This window comes from Theobroma umbraticum, unplaced genomic scaffold (genome assembly GCF_002168275.2).
Source record: "Theobroma umbraticum cultivar Fairchild unplaced genomic scaffold, ASM216827v3 scaffold_44.0, whole genome shotgun sequence".
Lineage (NCBI taxonomy): Eukaryota > Viridiplantae > Streptophyta > Magnoliopsida > Malvales > Malvaceae > Theobroma > Theobroma umbraticum.
In genome coordinates this window covers 11,209,812-11,222,052 of record NW_018397255.1, presented here as the reverse complement: position 1 = coordinate 11,222,052, position 12,241 = coordinate 11,209,812, and the positions used below count along the sequence as shown (strand labels likewise).

Sequence of the window (12,241 nt, the reverse complement as noted above, 5' to 3'; positions counted from 1 at the left end):
TAAACCATACCATATTCAATAAATTTGTTAAACGCCATGCAGGTATGGTGTGTAACAACTCTGAGCAGTGTTCTAATTTACAGAGTCAGTTATATAACTTCAACTCATCAATTTTGAGATTTTGTGAATGTAAATAAATAAATTTAAAAATATAAATTGATGTTATCTCTTCTTTTTGATTTGTAAATTAATGACGATATACCGAGAAATAGAGAGAAAGAGAAAACGATGGTAGTAAACTTAGAGAGGGCTAGATAGTGGGAAAGAGAAATCGATAAAATTAAAGAAAGTTGGATAGAAAGAGAGAAATCGAAAACACAACAAACAAATGTTGGAGAAAGAAATTAAGAGGAAAATTTGTGATAAATGATTTAATTTGCCTTAAATGTTGAAAGAGGCATTTTAAAAAATAACTCTTAAACATGAAATATTTTTTAAAGTAATCCTCTTTATAATTTTAACTATTTTTAACTGAGTTAGACAAAATTATCCTTAATGATATTACACACCATTACATGATGTTACATGCCATGTTGAAAAAATATTATTGTTACGGATCATATATAAAAACATGTTACACGACATGATTAAAAAAAGTTGTTACATATCATTTTTTTTAAAAAAAATTATTATTACATGTCATATACAAAACATGTTACACGTTATTGTTAAAAACTATTGTTACACGTCATGTTAAAAAAAATATATTGTTGTTACACGTCATATATAAAAATATATTACACGCTATGATTAAAAAAAAATATTATTATGACACACCATATAAAAAACATGTTACACGATGAAATAAATAATGTTGTTACAAGTCATGTTGAAAAGATATTATTGTTACACGTAATATTTTAAAAAAATTTGTTACACTTTAATACTTAAAGTGTTTTATTACCTACGAACAAAACTTCAAATCCTCTCTGCTCTCTTTATTTCTTTTTGTTTAATTGTTTCTAGCATATTTTCATAAATCAAAACATAAATTTTCTTATTTAAAATACCTATTTTGACTAAAATTCAAAAAAAAAATTTCCTTTGAAATCGTAGGTTTATAAATTTCAAAATTTTTAGTTTATTGATGTCTAGGTCCGAATTCATCCAATTAAAAATTACTTCAAACATCTGTGATCATTTTTACTGTTTTAGTTTTATCCAAAATACTTAAAAATCAAATTCTCTAAAAAACCACTCATCCCAAGTACATCAAAACTATCTCTTGTCGTCTTGAAAGTGTAAGAGAGAGAAATCGAGAGTATAGGAGACGAATGACGAAAAAAGAAATCGATAAAATTAAAAAGAGTTGGATAGTGGGAGAGAGAAATCAGAAATACAAATGAAGAGAAATTATAATAAATAGTTTAATTTATTTGAAATAGTTCAAAAGTAATTTTATCACGTCATAACTAAATATGACGAAAAATAATTAAATTTATGTTGATGGTTAACCAGGAGAATTATTCTTCACAATTTCTTTTTTTTGAAATGACTTTATACGATTGACCCTTTCTTATAATTTCCTAAAAAATATTTTCCAAAGGATGTACATGAAATTGACCTGAGAAAAAAAAAGGAAATGTCAATTGACGTGATGAGAAAAAGAATTTTTTATTCTTTAATTAAATTATTTTTTAATTTTCAAATTTTGCCTATGTCAATTTTTCTACGTGTGTAAAAATTACCAATTGACATTTGGTGTAACGGCAATTAATCTTTCCATTGGAAAAGACTAAAGAGAATGATATTAGGCCCTGCTTGCCAAATACAAGCTGGGTTTCCAGGCTTCGGCAGAAGATCTCACGGCCCTTTTAAGACTTCTGGCTAGGCCTTTTCGTCTTTCGTCTCCGTTTTAAGATTTAGTAATTCGTTAACACTGATCGCCACGGCTTTATCTGCTTCCCAAGGCTACACCTCTTGAATCGAACTGAACAACCTTTAAAAATAACTTAACCAAACGAAGCCGAAAATGGCACTGCATATTGTGAAGCTTCCCTTTATATCACGCTGCTGCGGTAACGGTAGCTCCACTTTATTTCTCTTATCGAAATCTTACTCTCCTTTTCATGGTACCCACTCTCTCTGTCTATAGATTCATACATTGAATTTTTTTTAGTTTAATATGCTGTTGGACTCAAATTTAACGTCTTCATGCCTGTTACCGAGTTGGGTTCTCTTGTTATTCTCTTCAGTAATTCTCACAAACACTTTGATTGTATATGGAATTAGAGAAAAGAAAAGGGCGGTTGTTCTTTTATTTAAGCTGTTATCGGTGTTATTTTCTTTCCTTTACCTTTTCTTTTGGGCACTAAATGAATTCGGTTTTTTTTTTTTTTTTTGGTTTTGGCTTTGCTCTGGTACTTTGGTTGTTGGGATTCGGTTTCCAGTAATATCGGTCAAAGCTCATATGCGTAGTCCCTATAGAAGCTTTGCTGTTTTCAAGTCAGAAAAACTTCAAATACCAAAAAAGTAAGCCTATATCACTCAATTGATGACTGCTACATAGTTGTTGAAAGATAGTTTTGTTACATGGTAATATATATTGTAACAGTGAAATTCTGGGGATGCCATTAATTGCTAATTGATTTTTATTGGTAATGGAAGAAGATGCAAACTTACCCTAGCTTAGTCTGAGTCTTATATTGGTCCTTGAAACCTGTCCATGTCTTGTTGCTTTATATCTTATTGTGCTTTACTCTTATGACATTTTCAGGAAAAAAAGGCTGGATGAGATATGTCTTGAAAGGTTTCAGCAGTATAGTCGAACATTCATACAGTCATGGATTTTACAAGGTAAGTAATATTCTTCAATTGCATGCATCCTTGTACTTTAATACACTTGGTGCAATTGTTGTGCCAGTTCTTGAAATGTAAATTACATGAATGAAGACCCGACTGTAGAAATCATGGAGACATATCTTTCTCTATATTACATCTATGGTGCAGGCAAAGTTTATGTGAATGGAAAGATGGTAAACAAAGCTGGAACACCTGTCTCTGACAAGGCTGTTGTAGAAATTATGGCTGAAATCCCTAAATATGTATGTAGGTGAATATTCTCTGAAGATCACCCATCTTGCATTTTTCTACAATTATATTGTTGAGATGTTTAATGTTGGTTTGAATGTTTCCTTTGCTGATTCAGAGCAGGATATAAGTTAGAAGCTGCTATTGAACAGCTTGGTGTTGATGTGGCTGGCAAAGTAGCCCTTGATTCTGGGTTGTCCACTGGAGGATTTACTGATTGCCTACTTCAGTATGGTGCATCATATGTTTATGGAGTTGATGTAGGTTATGGGCAGGTAAAAATTTGACAATTTGGAATAGGCATTATGTGCAGATGAAGTACTTTTATGTCATTTTTCAAATGATTAAATGAAAATATATGTTAAAACTGATAAAGGAATATGAGAACTTTGGTCGGCTAAATCAACTTGGTCATAGCTATGGGTGGTGTATGTCGGTATGTGTATCACAGTATAATGTTCTCTGGCTGGCACTCTTATGGTTGTGAATTAAAATTCGTAGAAATGAAAGTAAATGACAGAAGCTTTCATGGTAAGTTCCGAAATTATAGAGCAGCTTAAGTTAACTCACACAAGGAAGCTCATTTAATGGGGAAAGATTAGAAAGTGAGAACATCCCTATAGAAGTAAGAACATCTTCTATAGAAATAACAACTGGTATATTTTTGTTTTTCTTTACCTCTGGCATTTCTAGTGAGTCCCGCTTACATAACCCAAGAGCTAGCTGATATCATTTTTAAAGTGTGGACAAAATGCTTGGTTTAATTACATTTTGAGACGCTGTTTTTGGAATGAACATGTATTTAATTTTCTCACTGCTGAGTAATAGTTTTCTGAATAATAAAATGATGCTTTGGCTTTTAGGACAAAGATAGTCTTTCTTCTTTCCAAGAAAAGTTCTCCTTGAAGACATTATTAATTATTTAGAGTAGTTTCTTTTCTACCTTAATTTTTGAATAGTGAAGCTTTATCTATACAGAAGCAATCCCCTATGTTCACTGATTGCAAAATGTACTAAATGATATGTTCCCTGTCTCAAATGGATGTGCACTTTTGGGTTTTTAATGGTTCTTGATTGCATTTGGATTTCAATTTTGAATAGGTAGCAGACAAGATTCGTCGAGATGAACGTGTTTGTGTGATTGAACGGACAAATTTAAGATACCTTTCTGGTCTCCCTCAAAAAGTTGATTTGGTGACACTGGACCTTTCATTTATTTCTATTCTCTTGGTAAGCATTGTCAAATATTTCCAAACTGCTTTGTTACCATGCTTGCATTACGTTTTACTGTTATTTTCAGTCTGTCTCTTCATACGATTCCGTTCTGTCTCTTTAGACCTCTGAACTTCCTAGATTCATCAAAAGGCTTCTTTGTCTTAAACAATGCTCTGCCGTTCAACACCTGTACACTGCCCATTCTATTTTTTATTTCAGTTGATTGTTGTTGAATGTCAAAAGGAGGGAAGAAACAGAATTATTATTGGTGATTATCTATAACCAAGTAGTTTTGTTAAAAGCAATGCCATGCTTAACAACATTTATGGTTAACTTTGTCATTATCTTTTGTTATTTATTTACTTTCGTAAACAGGTCATGCCCGCTGTAGTAAATGCAATGAAGGAAGAGGCAACTCTGGTTACCCTGGTTAAACCTCAGTTTGAAGCTCGTAGATCTCAAGTAAGAAATATATTTATACATGTGGAGTGAACATATATATACCACATGCCTATAAAATGTATGTTTTTCATTTTCCATTATGGATGTGATGTAGTTAAGAATTGAAGGAGCACCTAAAAAATTGTGTTAGTTGTATGTGAGGGTTCCGTTAGGCTAACTGTTGATTTTACGAGTAACCTTTTTGAGCCCCCTATGCAGGTTGGAAGTGGTGGGATTGTGAGAGATCCCCAAGTTCATCAGGAGGTATGCAAAAATAACATCATCAAGATAGAGACTTTTTGAAAATCTCATATGATGGGCTAAAGCTACTACTTGAGAAAGCTAATTTAAGATTTGTTGTGTTGCATCATGTAGGTTCTTGAAAAGATCATAAAGGGTGTAGAGAACTTTGGTTTTCAAAGCAAAGGATGGATTGAGTCTCCTCTAAAAGGTGCTGAGGGTAATACAGAATTTCTCGTTTGCTTTAGTCGGACTTCAGGGAAAAGTTCTGAATAGCGTATCATATGAGGTATGAGCTAGGTATCCATCCATATGTGACATCGTGCCCCACTGTCACTGTGAACCTTTTCAGCAAGAGTAAAGCCATGGACGATTTTATGCAGGACAGATTCATTACAACAGGGAGTCGTCATCTTGCTTTGAATGGTTGCATCCAGTCGTCATATTGATTTATAAGTGAAATCAATCTTCTGCTAGCTTCTTTATATATTTTTTGTACCCTCGATAACGCGAACTGAGAGACTTACATGTAATTATTCAATTTCCAAGCTACTGAAAGATGTAAAATTCTTTTAGCCAAACAAAAGTAAAAAAAAAAAAAAATGCTGCGTTGTAATTTACCCAAACTGTTCAACACTTTGGTTGAAGCTTGAAAGTGAAGGCCATGGGAAAAGAGGAGGTTCTATGTGCTTTTGCAGAAAAAAGAATTAAAATTATTGAGTGAAAAATATTGGATTCAACTGTATAAGAACCTGGAAAGAAAAAAGGCGGGACTATCAGCGGTCATTTAACATTTTACAAGGGATCGTAAGACCAACCACTTGACCAACAGCTGAGAACCATGACAGGAGATAGAGTTCCAGGACCACCTCCAATTTAGGCTGAGCAGTATCACCACCAAGGAAAAGCAGCTTCATAAACTCACTGGTCCCACATGGATGCAATTTGTACCACGGCCTTTTCAAGTATGGATGTTCCTACAGTTGAAAATACACACAACAATCACCTTCATATTAACCTCCATGAAAATGCTGCACGATACCCTTGTACAAAAACAGCTAATTTTAAGCAAAATTTGCTCTATGTAGAATTCAGCCTCATAAGGTTGCCACGATCTCTACTTAACAATATTTATCCTTTGGTCGTTCTAAACTAATATGCGTGATAACCATCTTGAACATAACCCAGTATTTTGAGTAAGATAGATTGAGAAAGAATATAACAGGAATTTGGAATAATTCTTATCAATTTAAAATTCATTAGCATGATAAGGAAGAGACAACCAAGGTAAAGAGATAAACGAAGGTAGGAAAACATACCTCTTGAGTTATGAACGCCCATTTTGTTTCTGGCAATTCCTTTGAAGAGCAGGCAGGAAGCTCCTTCTCAATTTCATCCAACAGCAAAGGTCGTCCATCTACACCGCGTAGAAACCATTAGTAATTCTCTTCAAATAATTAATACACTGAACAATTTAAAACTGAACTTCATCCATAGACATCCACCCACACATATGCCTGCACACATAAGAGCACGAGAACCTATTCCATTGGTGTACCATCAACATACAGCACATACTAACATAAGTAAAACACCAACCAGACAGCTTCCCAAACAACCCGAGATAAACACAATCTAAAATCTTTCATTTGCCACTAACAGCCTTGGTCCTCCAATAATGCATGGTTGTGCTATATGCAAGGATTCCTTAGCACAGGGTCTGTCCTGCTGTGATAAAATTTGGTACTGTTAAGTTTACTTGAACTTAGCTTGTTTTCTTGCCAGGTTTATCAAACTGCATATAATCCTACTGGTAACCCAGCTTATCAGCACCTACTCTAGGTTGGTTCTAATAGTCTGAAGTTGCCAAATCACATCTAGCCATGCTAAATTTGCCCTAGGTTAATATCCTTAAAACACAGTCTCCATAATTGAACCACCTATCATCTTTGAGAAGACTCTTTGTAAGACAATAGAAAAACAAAGAGATGATGGACAATGCTAAAGTATTAAGACAGAGCATCATCTATGAATCAGTATTCTAGAATTACAAGATTCACAAGACTTATAATTAGTTAACCACCAAAATTCTTGTGAAATGAAAGAGTTCCTTAATGAAGAACATGACATTAATTCCAGCTGCAACACAAGCAACACCACTCTTCAAAAGATTTCACTCACTAAAAGGAGAAGGCCCCTTTTCCTGCTATCAGTTAACAAAGCATGCTACAATGCTACCATCAATTATACTAACCATTATATGTTCGGACTTCCAGCCACATCAGCCTAATATCTGATCTAAAAGTTCAAACAGTGACATGTATAGACAAGCTAAATTATGTCACCATGTATGTTATGCCACAAGCTGACACAAAATTTCCTAACATAATTGCTACCTTGAGGGAGGAAGTGGCTGGGTGAACTTACCACTGCAGTAAGCACGTAAATATAGCACCGGAACCCTAAATGTATAACTGTATACTACATGGAAGTCACAGTAATGCAATTCATGATGATTGCTTTGGACCTAGCAAAAGAACATGAACATGATCGAGGTCAGACAAAAAACTAACAGGCAGTAGAACAATAAAATACAACGTTTATCGGTAAATCCATGTTTACTCCCAAGTCCCACATTTTTTACACTCAATGTAAGCTACATAACTGAAAAACTAGTCCAAAATGTATATACCAATGTGGCATCGTCAATATCATCTTCTTTCTCAGAGCAACTGGTCTCTTCTTCCCCAGGGTCAGTTTGACTATTTTGATCAATATCTTCCTGCACGCAACAGAAAAAAGAAAAAAAAAAAGAAGAAGAAAACATCAGCTTTGTTTTAAATATTCAAATATAATATATTAAATCTGAAACCGGACCTCATTTGGCCTGGAAATGCATATATTTTCCAGTGACAAGTATCCCTCCTCCTGCAAAAGCTAAAAACAAGTTGAATCCAAATTCAAAGCATTAAGTTATTTTAAGACAAGAATTGGTTAAAAAAGATTGAGAAGAGTAACCTCATGAGAAGCAAGCCAAGAGTGCTTAGGACAAGGAACCCAAGACCATGGAGGAAAAGCAGAGTTAAGACTTTCCCATTTCTGAGCAAATGAGAGAGCACCAATTCTGAAATCCTTTGCAGACACGGTTCCGTCCCAATTGCAAACATCCATCATTACTTCGATCACTGTCCAAAACACTTCCAACGTTGCTAAACACATAAAAGCTAAAATAAGAAAATAGTAAGTCCAAAAATTATTTTCTCTCCAAAAACCCGGAAATTTAATTTAATTATGGATAGGAATTGAAGACTCACCTCCATAAATCTGGTAAACCCAAAAAAGGAACGGTGTGATCGAAAAAGCTCCTGAGTAGAATGATTGGTTCAAATTCCGTTCGTTGGGAGTTAAACTTGAAGAGCTTGACTGAAACAGAGATATATGTTTCGATATTGTCCCTTGGTCCCGTCTGGGATTGAGGTGGGGTAGTTAAGCACTTTGCAGAACGCTTCTTCGATGGGAAACCTGCCCTGTAAGCTGGTAAAAGGAGCTTAATGGACCTTGGACTGATTGGACTTGGAGCTTTTGTTATAATAACTTGTAAATTAATTTTTTTAATTAAGTAAAGGTTAAATTCTTAAATAAATCTTTGAATTATATTAAAAAGTTAATTAAGTTCTTATCTTTTTATTATATTCAAATAAATCCCCAAACTTTTATTTTAGACCAAATAAACCCCTCTCCTTAATTATCGACTAACTTTTATTAATTAATGATACAATTACTAATTTTATATCACGTCATGTACCACAAGACATGTTGATGTGTTATTTTATTTTATTTATGTAAATTTATATTAATTTCTATATTAAAGAGAAACAAAAGTATTTCTCCAAGTGAAATTGTTCCTTTTACTTCTTTTGAATTTGTAACACCTTCGTGATCTCTAGCTTTAGTAAATAATTTGCCGAAACTCTTTTTCCAAAAGGTGATATAAAGAAACATTCAACACCATAATGATGGACAATCCAAGCTTGTTTGACAATGCCATTGATACTAAGAAAGAAGTCACTAAGGATTCAAGTGGTGTTTATACTTTACAATATAATATAATTACAGATAATATAATTACAAGTAATGTAATTGCAAGTAATATAATTATAGGGAAAATAATATTGTAATGTTTGCTATGAAAGATAATATTACAATATTTGATTTATAAGTACTTTGCTTAAAATATAATATCAATTTCTAGAATTACCCCTATTAACTAAAATGCAAGTTTAATATATTTATATTTTTTATTATTAATTTTTATATAATATCATCCCTTAAATATATTTATAATGTCATATATTTTATTTTTATTTCTTATTATAATCTTATATATTTTATTTTCATTTCTTAATATAATTTTTTATATTATATATTTTATTTTAACTTTTTCCCTTTAAAAGATAATATAATTTTATTAACAATCACCATGATTACTAAAAAGACATCACTTGAAATCTGTAAATTAAAACTAAATTCTAACATTGGAAAATATTTTTAATAAAGTAGCAAAGTTGAAAAGTAAAAATGTCTTTAAAAAAATTACAAAGTGCAATGCAATCTAATTACCTTGATTTAGATTGCAATCATGCTATATTTATTAGCTGTAATGTGATTGCTCTGTGATTATATATTGTAGTAATTTGTTATAAAATAAATACTGTAATATTATTTAATTAAATACATTGTAATATATATGTTGTTACTTCCTTATATCAAACGCTAGCAAGACCCCTTAAAGAAACCCTTTTCTTTGTAATCAATCCATCCCTCTCCTATAGCCGATCATAATGTTGCTTCACAGTTGGAAACTTAGTTAAGGGAATGGAATAGTCATTCCATCTTTATTCCCATTACTAACTTCAATATTTATTTATGTCAATGAAATGACTATTCTTTGGAATAGTCATTCCCAAGAAGATTTGGAATAACCATTATCGAGCCCTCCCTCAATAGTAGCTATTCTGGATTGGTGGGAATAAAAAAAAAATTCAATTAAATGAAAATATCTTTTTAAAAATTCAAAAATTATGCCTATATAATATAAAATATTTTCATTTCTCAAGTTTTTTTTATTCTACCCTTCTTCCTCCTCTCTCCTCTCTATACATTCCCTCCACAATCAAAGGCCAATGATGACGGCAGTGGCAACACCAGTGCTGGTCATAGGAAGTGCCGATCAAGTGCTCCCCAACCAAACCAATCACGAGAAACATCAAAGTTGGTGCTTTTCAACTAGATTTTGCAATTGAATCTAGCACTTATGACCAGATTCGATCGTAGGGAGTGCTAATTTGGTGATCCCTGGCCTGATCCTACCATAAGGAGCACATAATGATGCTCTATTATGCCAATTGGCCACATCTCTAGTGGCCGGTCAACAAAAAGAAAGAAAATAAAGTAAAACAGAAATAATTAAAATGAATTCACATAAAAGGTTTAAGTTTTAATTTTAAATTATAAAAAGTTATTATTTTAAATTTAAAAATTAAATTAAAATTTTAATTATGAATTTGTAATATATTAATATGTTAAAGATAAAAAAAAATAAAGTAATGATGTTAATGTTTTAATTACAAATAATTAATATTTTAAATGCAATATAAATTATTAATATTTTATAAATTAAAACAAATAATGATATTAAAATTCAAATAATAATTTAATAATACTTTTAATAAATTATTAAAATAATAAATATTTTAATTTAAAAATTAAATATTATAATGAAGGGTATTCTTATAATTTATTACTTATTCTTTAACTATTATTGAAACTATTCTTGTCAACCAAACATTATAATAATTTATAATAACAATTCTTATTTTATTTCATCTCATAAATCCAACTATATGATAATTATTCCTCTCTTATTCTATTCTTACAGAGTGGCTATTTCATCATACTCTATTCCATTTTATAAACCAAACATATCCTTCATGTAATGGTGAGAATGAGAATTCAAAGCCTGATATTGATGATTAGCATATCCCATATATTAAAGAGAAATATTCTTTCGAAATCAAAACTAAACCTCCAAGCTTTGAAAGAACCACTCCTTGTAATCCCCAACACAAAGTTATAAAGATAAAATTTAACCCTCCCTTTGAAATTTGTTATGCTGATAAATAGATGCAAATTGAAAACAAATTTCTTAGGCCTGGAATAGACATTCATCCTAAAGGTATTATGATCATGAAAAAGATTTGTAACAAAAAGTCTGCTCAAATGTCTTCTCACTTTAATAATTCCTAACCCATGGCGTTTGAGTTTTTTTCTCAAACTCAATTGCATTGTTTTGTTAAAAACCTATTTCATGTTAAGAACATTGGTAATCAAAACTTCGTTTGAAGCAATTAGGTTTTTAATTTTTTTGGTTCAAATCCCTAATCTAATTATTTTTGAACATGTGGATGGGTAAAAAGAGAAAACTCAATTTCTAATTCGCAAGTTTTAATACAGGTCATCTACCACATGACAAAAAAATTTTAATTGTACAGTTGACTAACAAAAATTAATCAACAGTTAGTGAAAGACGCTTATTTAATGCAAAACAAAATTTTAGGAGTTTATTTGAACGTAATAAAAAGATAAGAGCTTAATTGATTTTTTTGAAATAATTTAAGAGCTTACATAGGTATTTAGCCATAAGCAAACTACTAGCATTTGAGTTTCATGTCTTTCCCTCTTTTTTTTTTTTCTGAGTTTTTTCCCCTCATTTTATTCAGAAGTAAAAGATTACTCTTCCTATCCTTTTCCTTGTGAAGGGTTCATTTCTAAACTAAACAATGAATACATGGCCTCTCTAATTATATCTATGTTTACATGGCCATGGAGTGTGGTGTGTGCATAAATACATATATTTAATGGGAGATTAAATGCCTAATTAGTCTACGTTAGACTAAATTTAAGATCAAAGTTAGGTGTTTTCTTTTATTTTATGAATTTAGTTTAATTTATGTTTAAATGTTTATTTTAAGTTAATAATATTAGTTTTATGTTATTTATATTATTTTTATGTTTCGTTGTAGGATTAGGATTAAAAAATAACTTCCAATTGGTTGTAAGAAAGTTGCATAATAAACTAATACTCTGTTATATGTTTCGGTTTTTCAAGTGCATCTCCCACTATAGAAGTCCAAATGACATAATTTTTGAACTATTAGAAAGTTAAGTGGTAGGATTACAACTTTGATGGTTACAACTTTATCCAGTTCTAAGCAAAATGTTGTCAAAATCTTTATCGAAGTGAAAATACTGCACC

At 31.5% G+C, this 12,241-nt stretch overlaps 2 protein-coding genes across 9 annotated transcripts; one reads left to right on the top strand and one right to left on the bottom strand.

Annotated features, from left to right (window-relative positions):
- Nucleotides 1–1,801: 1,801 nt before the first annotated feature.
- Nucleotides 1,802–5,447, top strand: LOC110409905 (bacterial hemolysin-like protein). Of its 5 annotated transcripts, none has more exons than XR_002444620.1 (10): nucleotides 1,802–2,072; nucleotides 2,391–2,472; nucleotides 2,717–2,796; nucleotides 2,950–3,052; nucleotides 3,149–3,305; nucleotides 4,132–4,260; nucleotides 4,465–4,513; nucleotides 4,621–4,707; nucleotides 4,906–4,950; nucleotides 5,062–5,156. XR_002444620.1 is itself a non-coding variant. In XM_021419410.2 (10 exons), exons 1-9 carry the CDS (start codon nucleotides 1,973–1,975, stop codon nucleotides 5,200–5,202), a joined length of 924 nt encoding a protein of 307 aa, XP_021275085.1. In that variant the 5' UTR covers nucleotides 1,802–1,972; the 3' UTR covers nucleotides 5,203–5,215; nucleotides 5,310–5,447. The 5 variants fall into 5 exon arrangements, 4 of the variants coding, with proteins under 4 accessions (XP_021275085.1, XP_021275086.1, XP_021275087.1 ...); XM_021419410.2 differs by lacking the exon at nucleotides 4,465–4,513 and adding an exon at nucleotides 5,310–5,447 and having other exon boundaries at nucleotides 5,062–5,215; XM_021419411.2 differs by lacking the exon at nucleotides 4,465–4,513 and adding an exon at nucleotides 5,315–5,432 and having other exon boundaries at nucleotides 5,062–5,215.
- A 242-nt stretch (nucleotides 5,448–5,689) lies between these two features.
- On the bottom strand, nucleotides 5,690–8,489 carry ATG10 (autophagocytosis-associated family protein). 4 transcript variants are annotated; one of them, XM_021419415.2, is made up of 7 exons: nucleotides 8,241–8,489; nucleotides 7,945–8,150; nucleotides 7,804–7,863; nucleotides 7,619–7,708; nucleotides 7,354–7,453; nucleotides 6,246–6,343; nucleotides 5,690–5,903 (listed from the first exon to the last, which is right to left on the bottom strand). In XM_021419415.2, exons 2-7 carry the CDS (start codon nucleotides 8,143–8,145, stop codon nucleotides 5,703–5,705), a joined length of 750 nt encoding a protein of 249 aa, XP_021275090.1. In that variant the 5' UTR covers nucleotides 8,146–8,150; nucleotides 8,241–8,489; the 3' UTR covers nucleotides 5,690–5,702. The 4 variants fall into 4 exon arrangements, with proteins under 4 accessions (XP_021275090.1, XP_021275091.1, XP_021275092.1 ...); XM_021419416.2 differs by having other exon boundaries at nucleotides 7,804–7,854; XM_021419417.2 differs by having other exon boundaries at nucleotides 7,945–8,135.
- Between the last annotated feature and the right edge of the window lie 3,752 nt (nucleotides 8,490–12,241).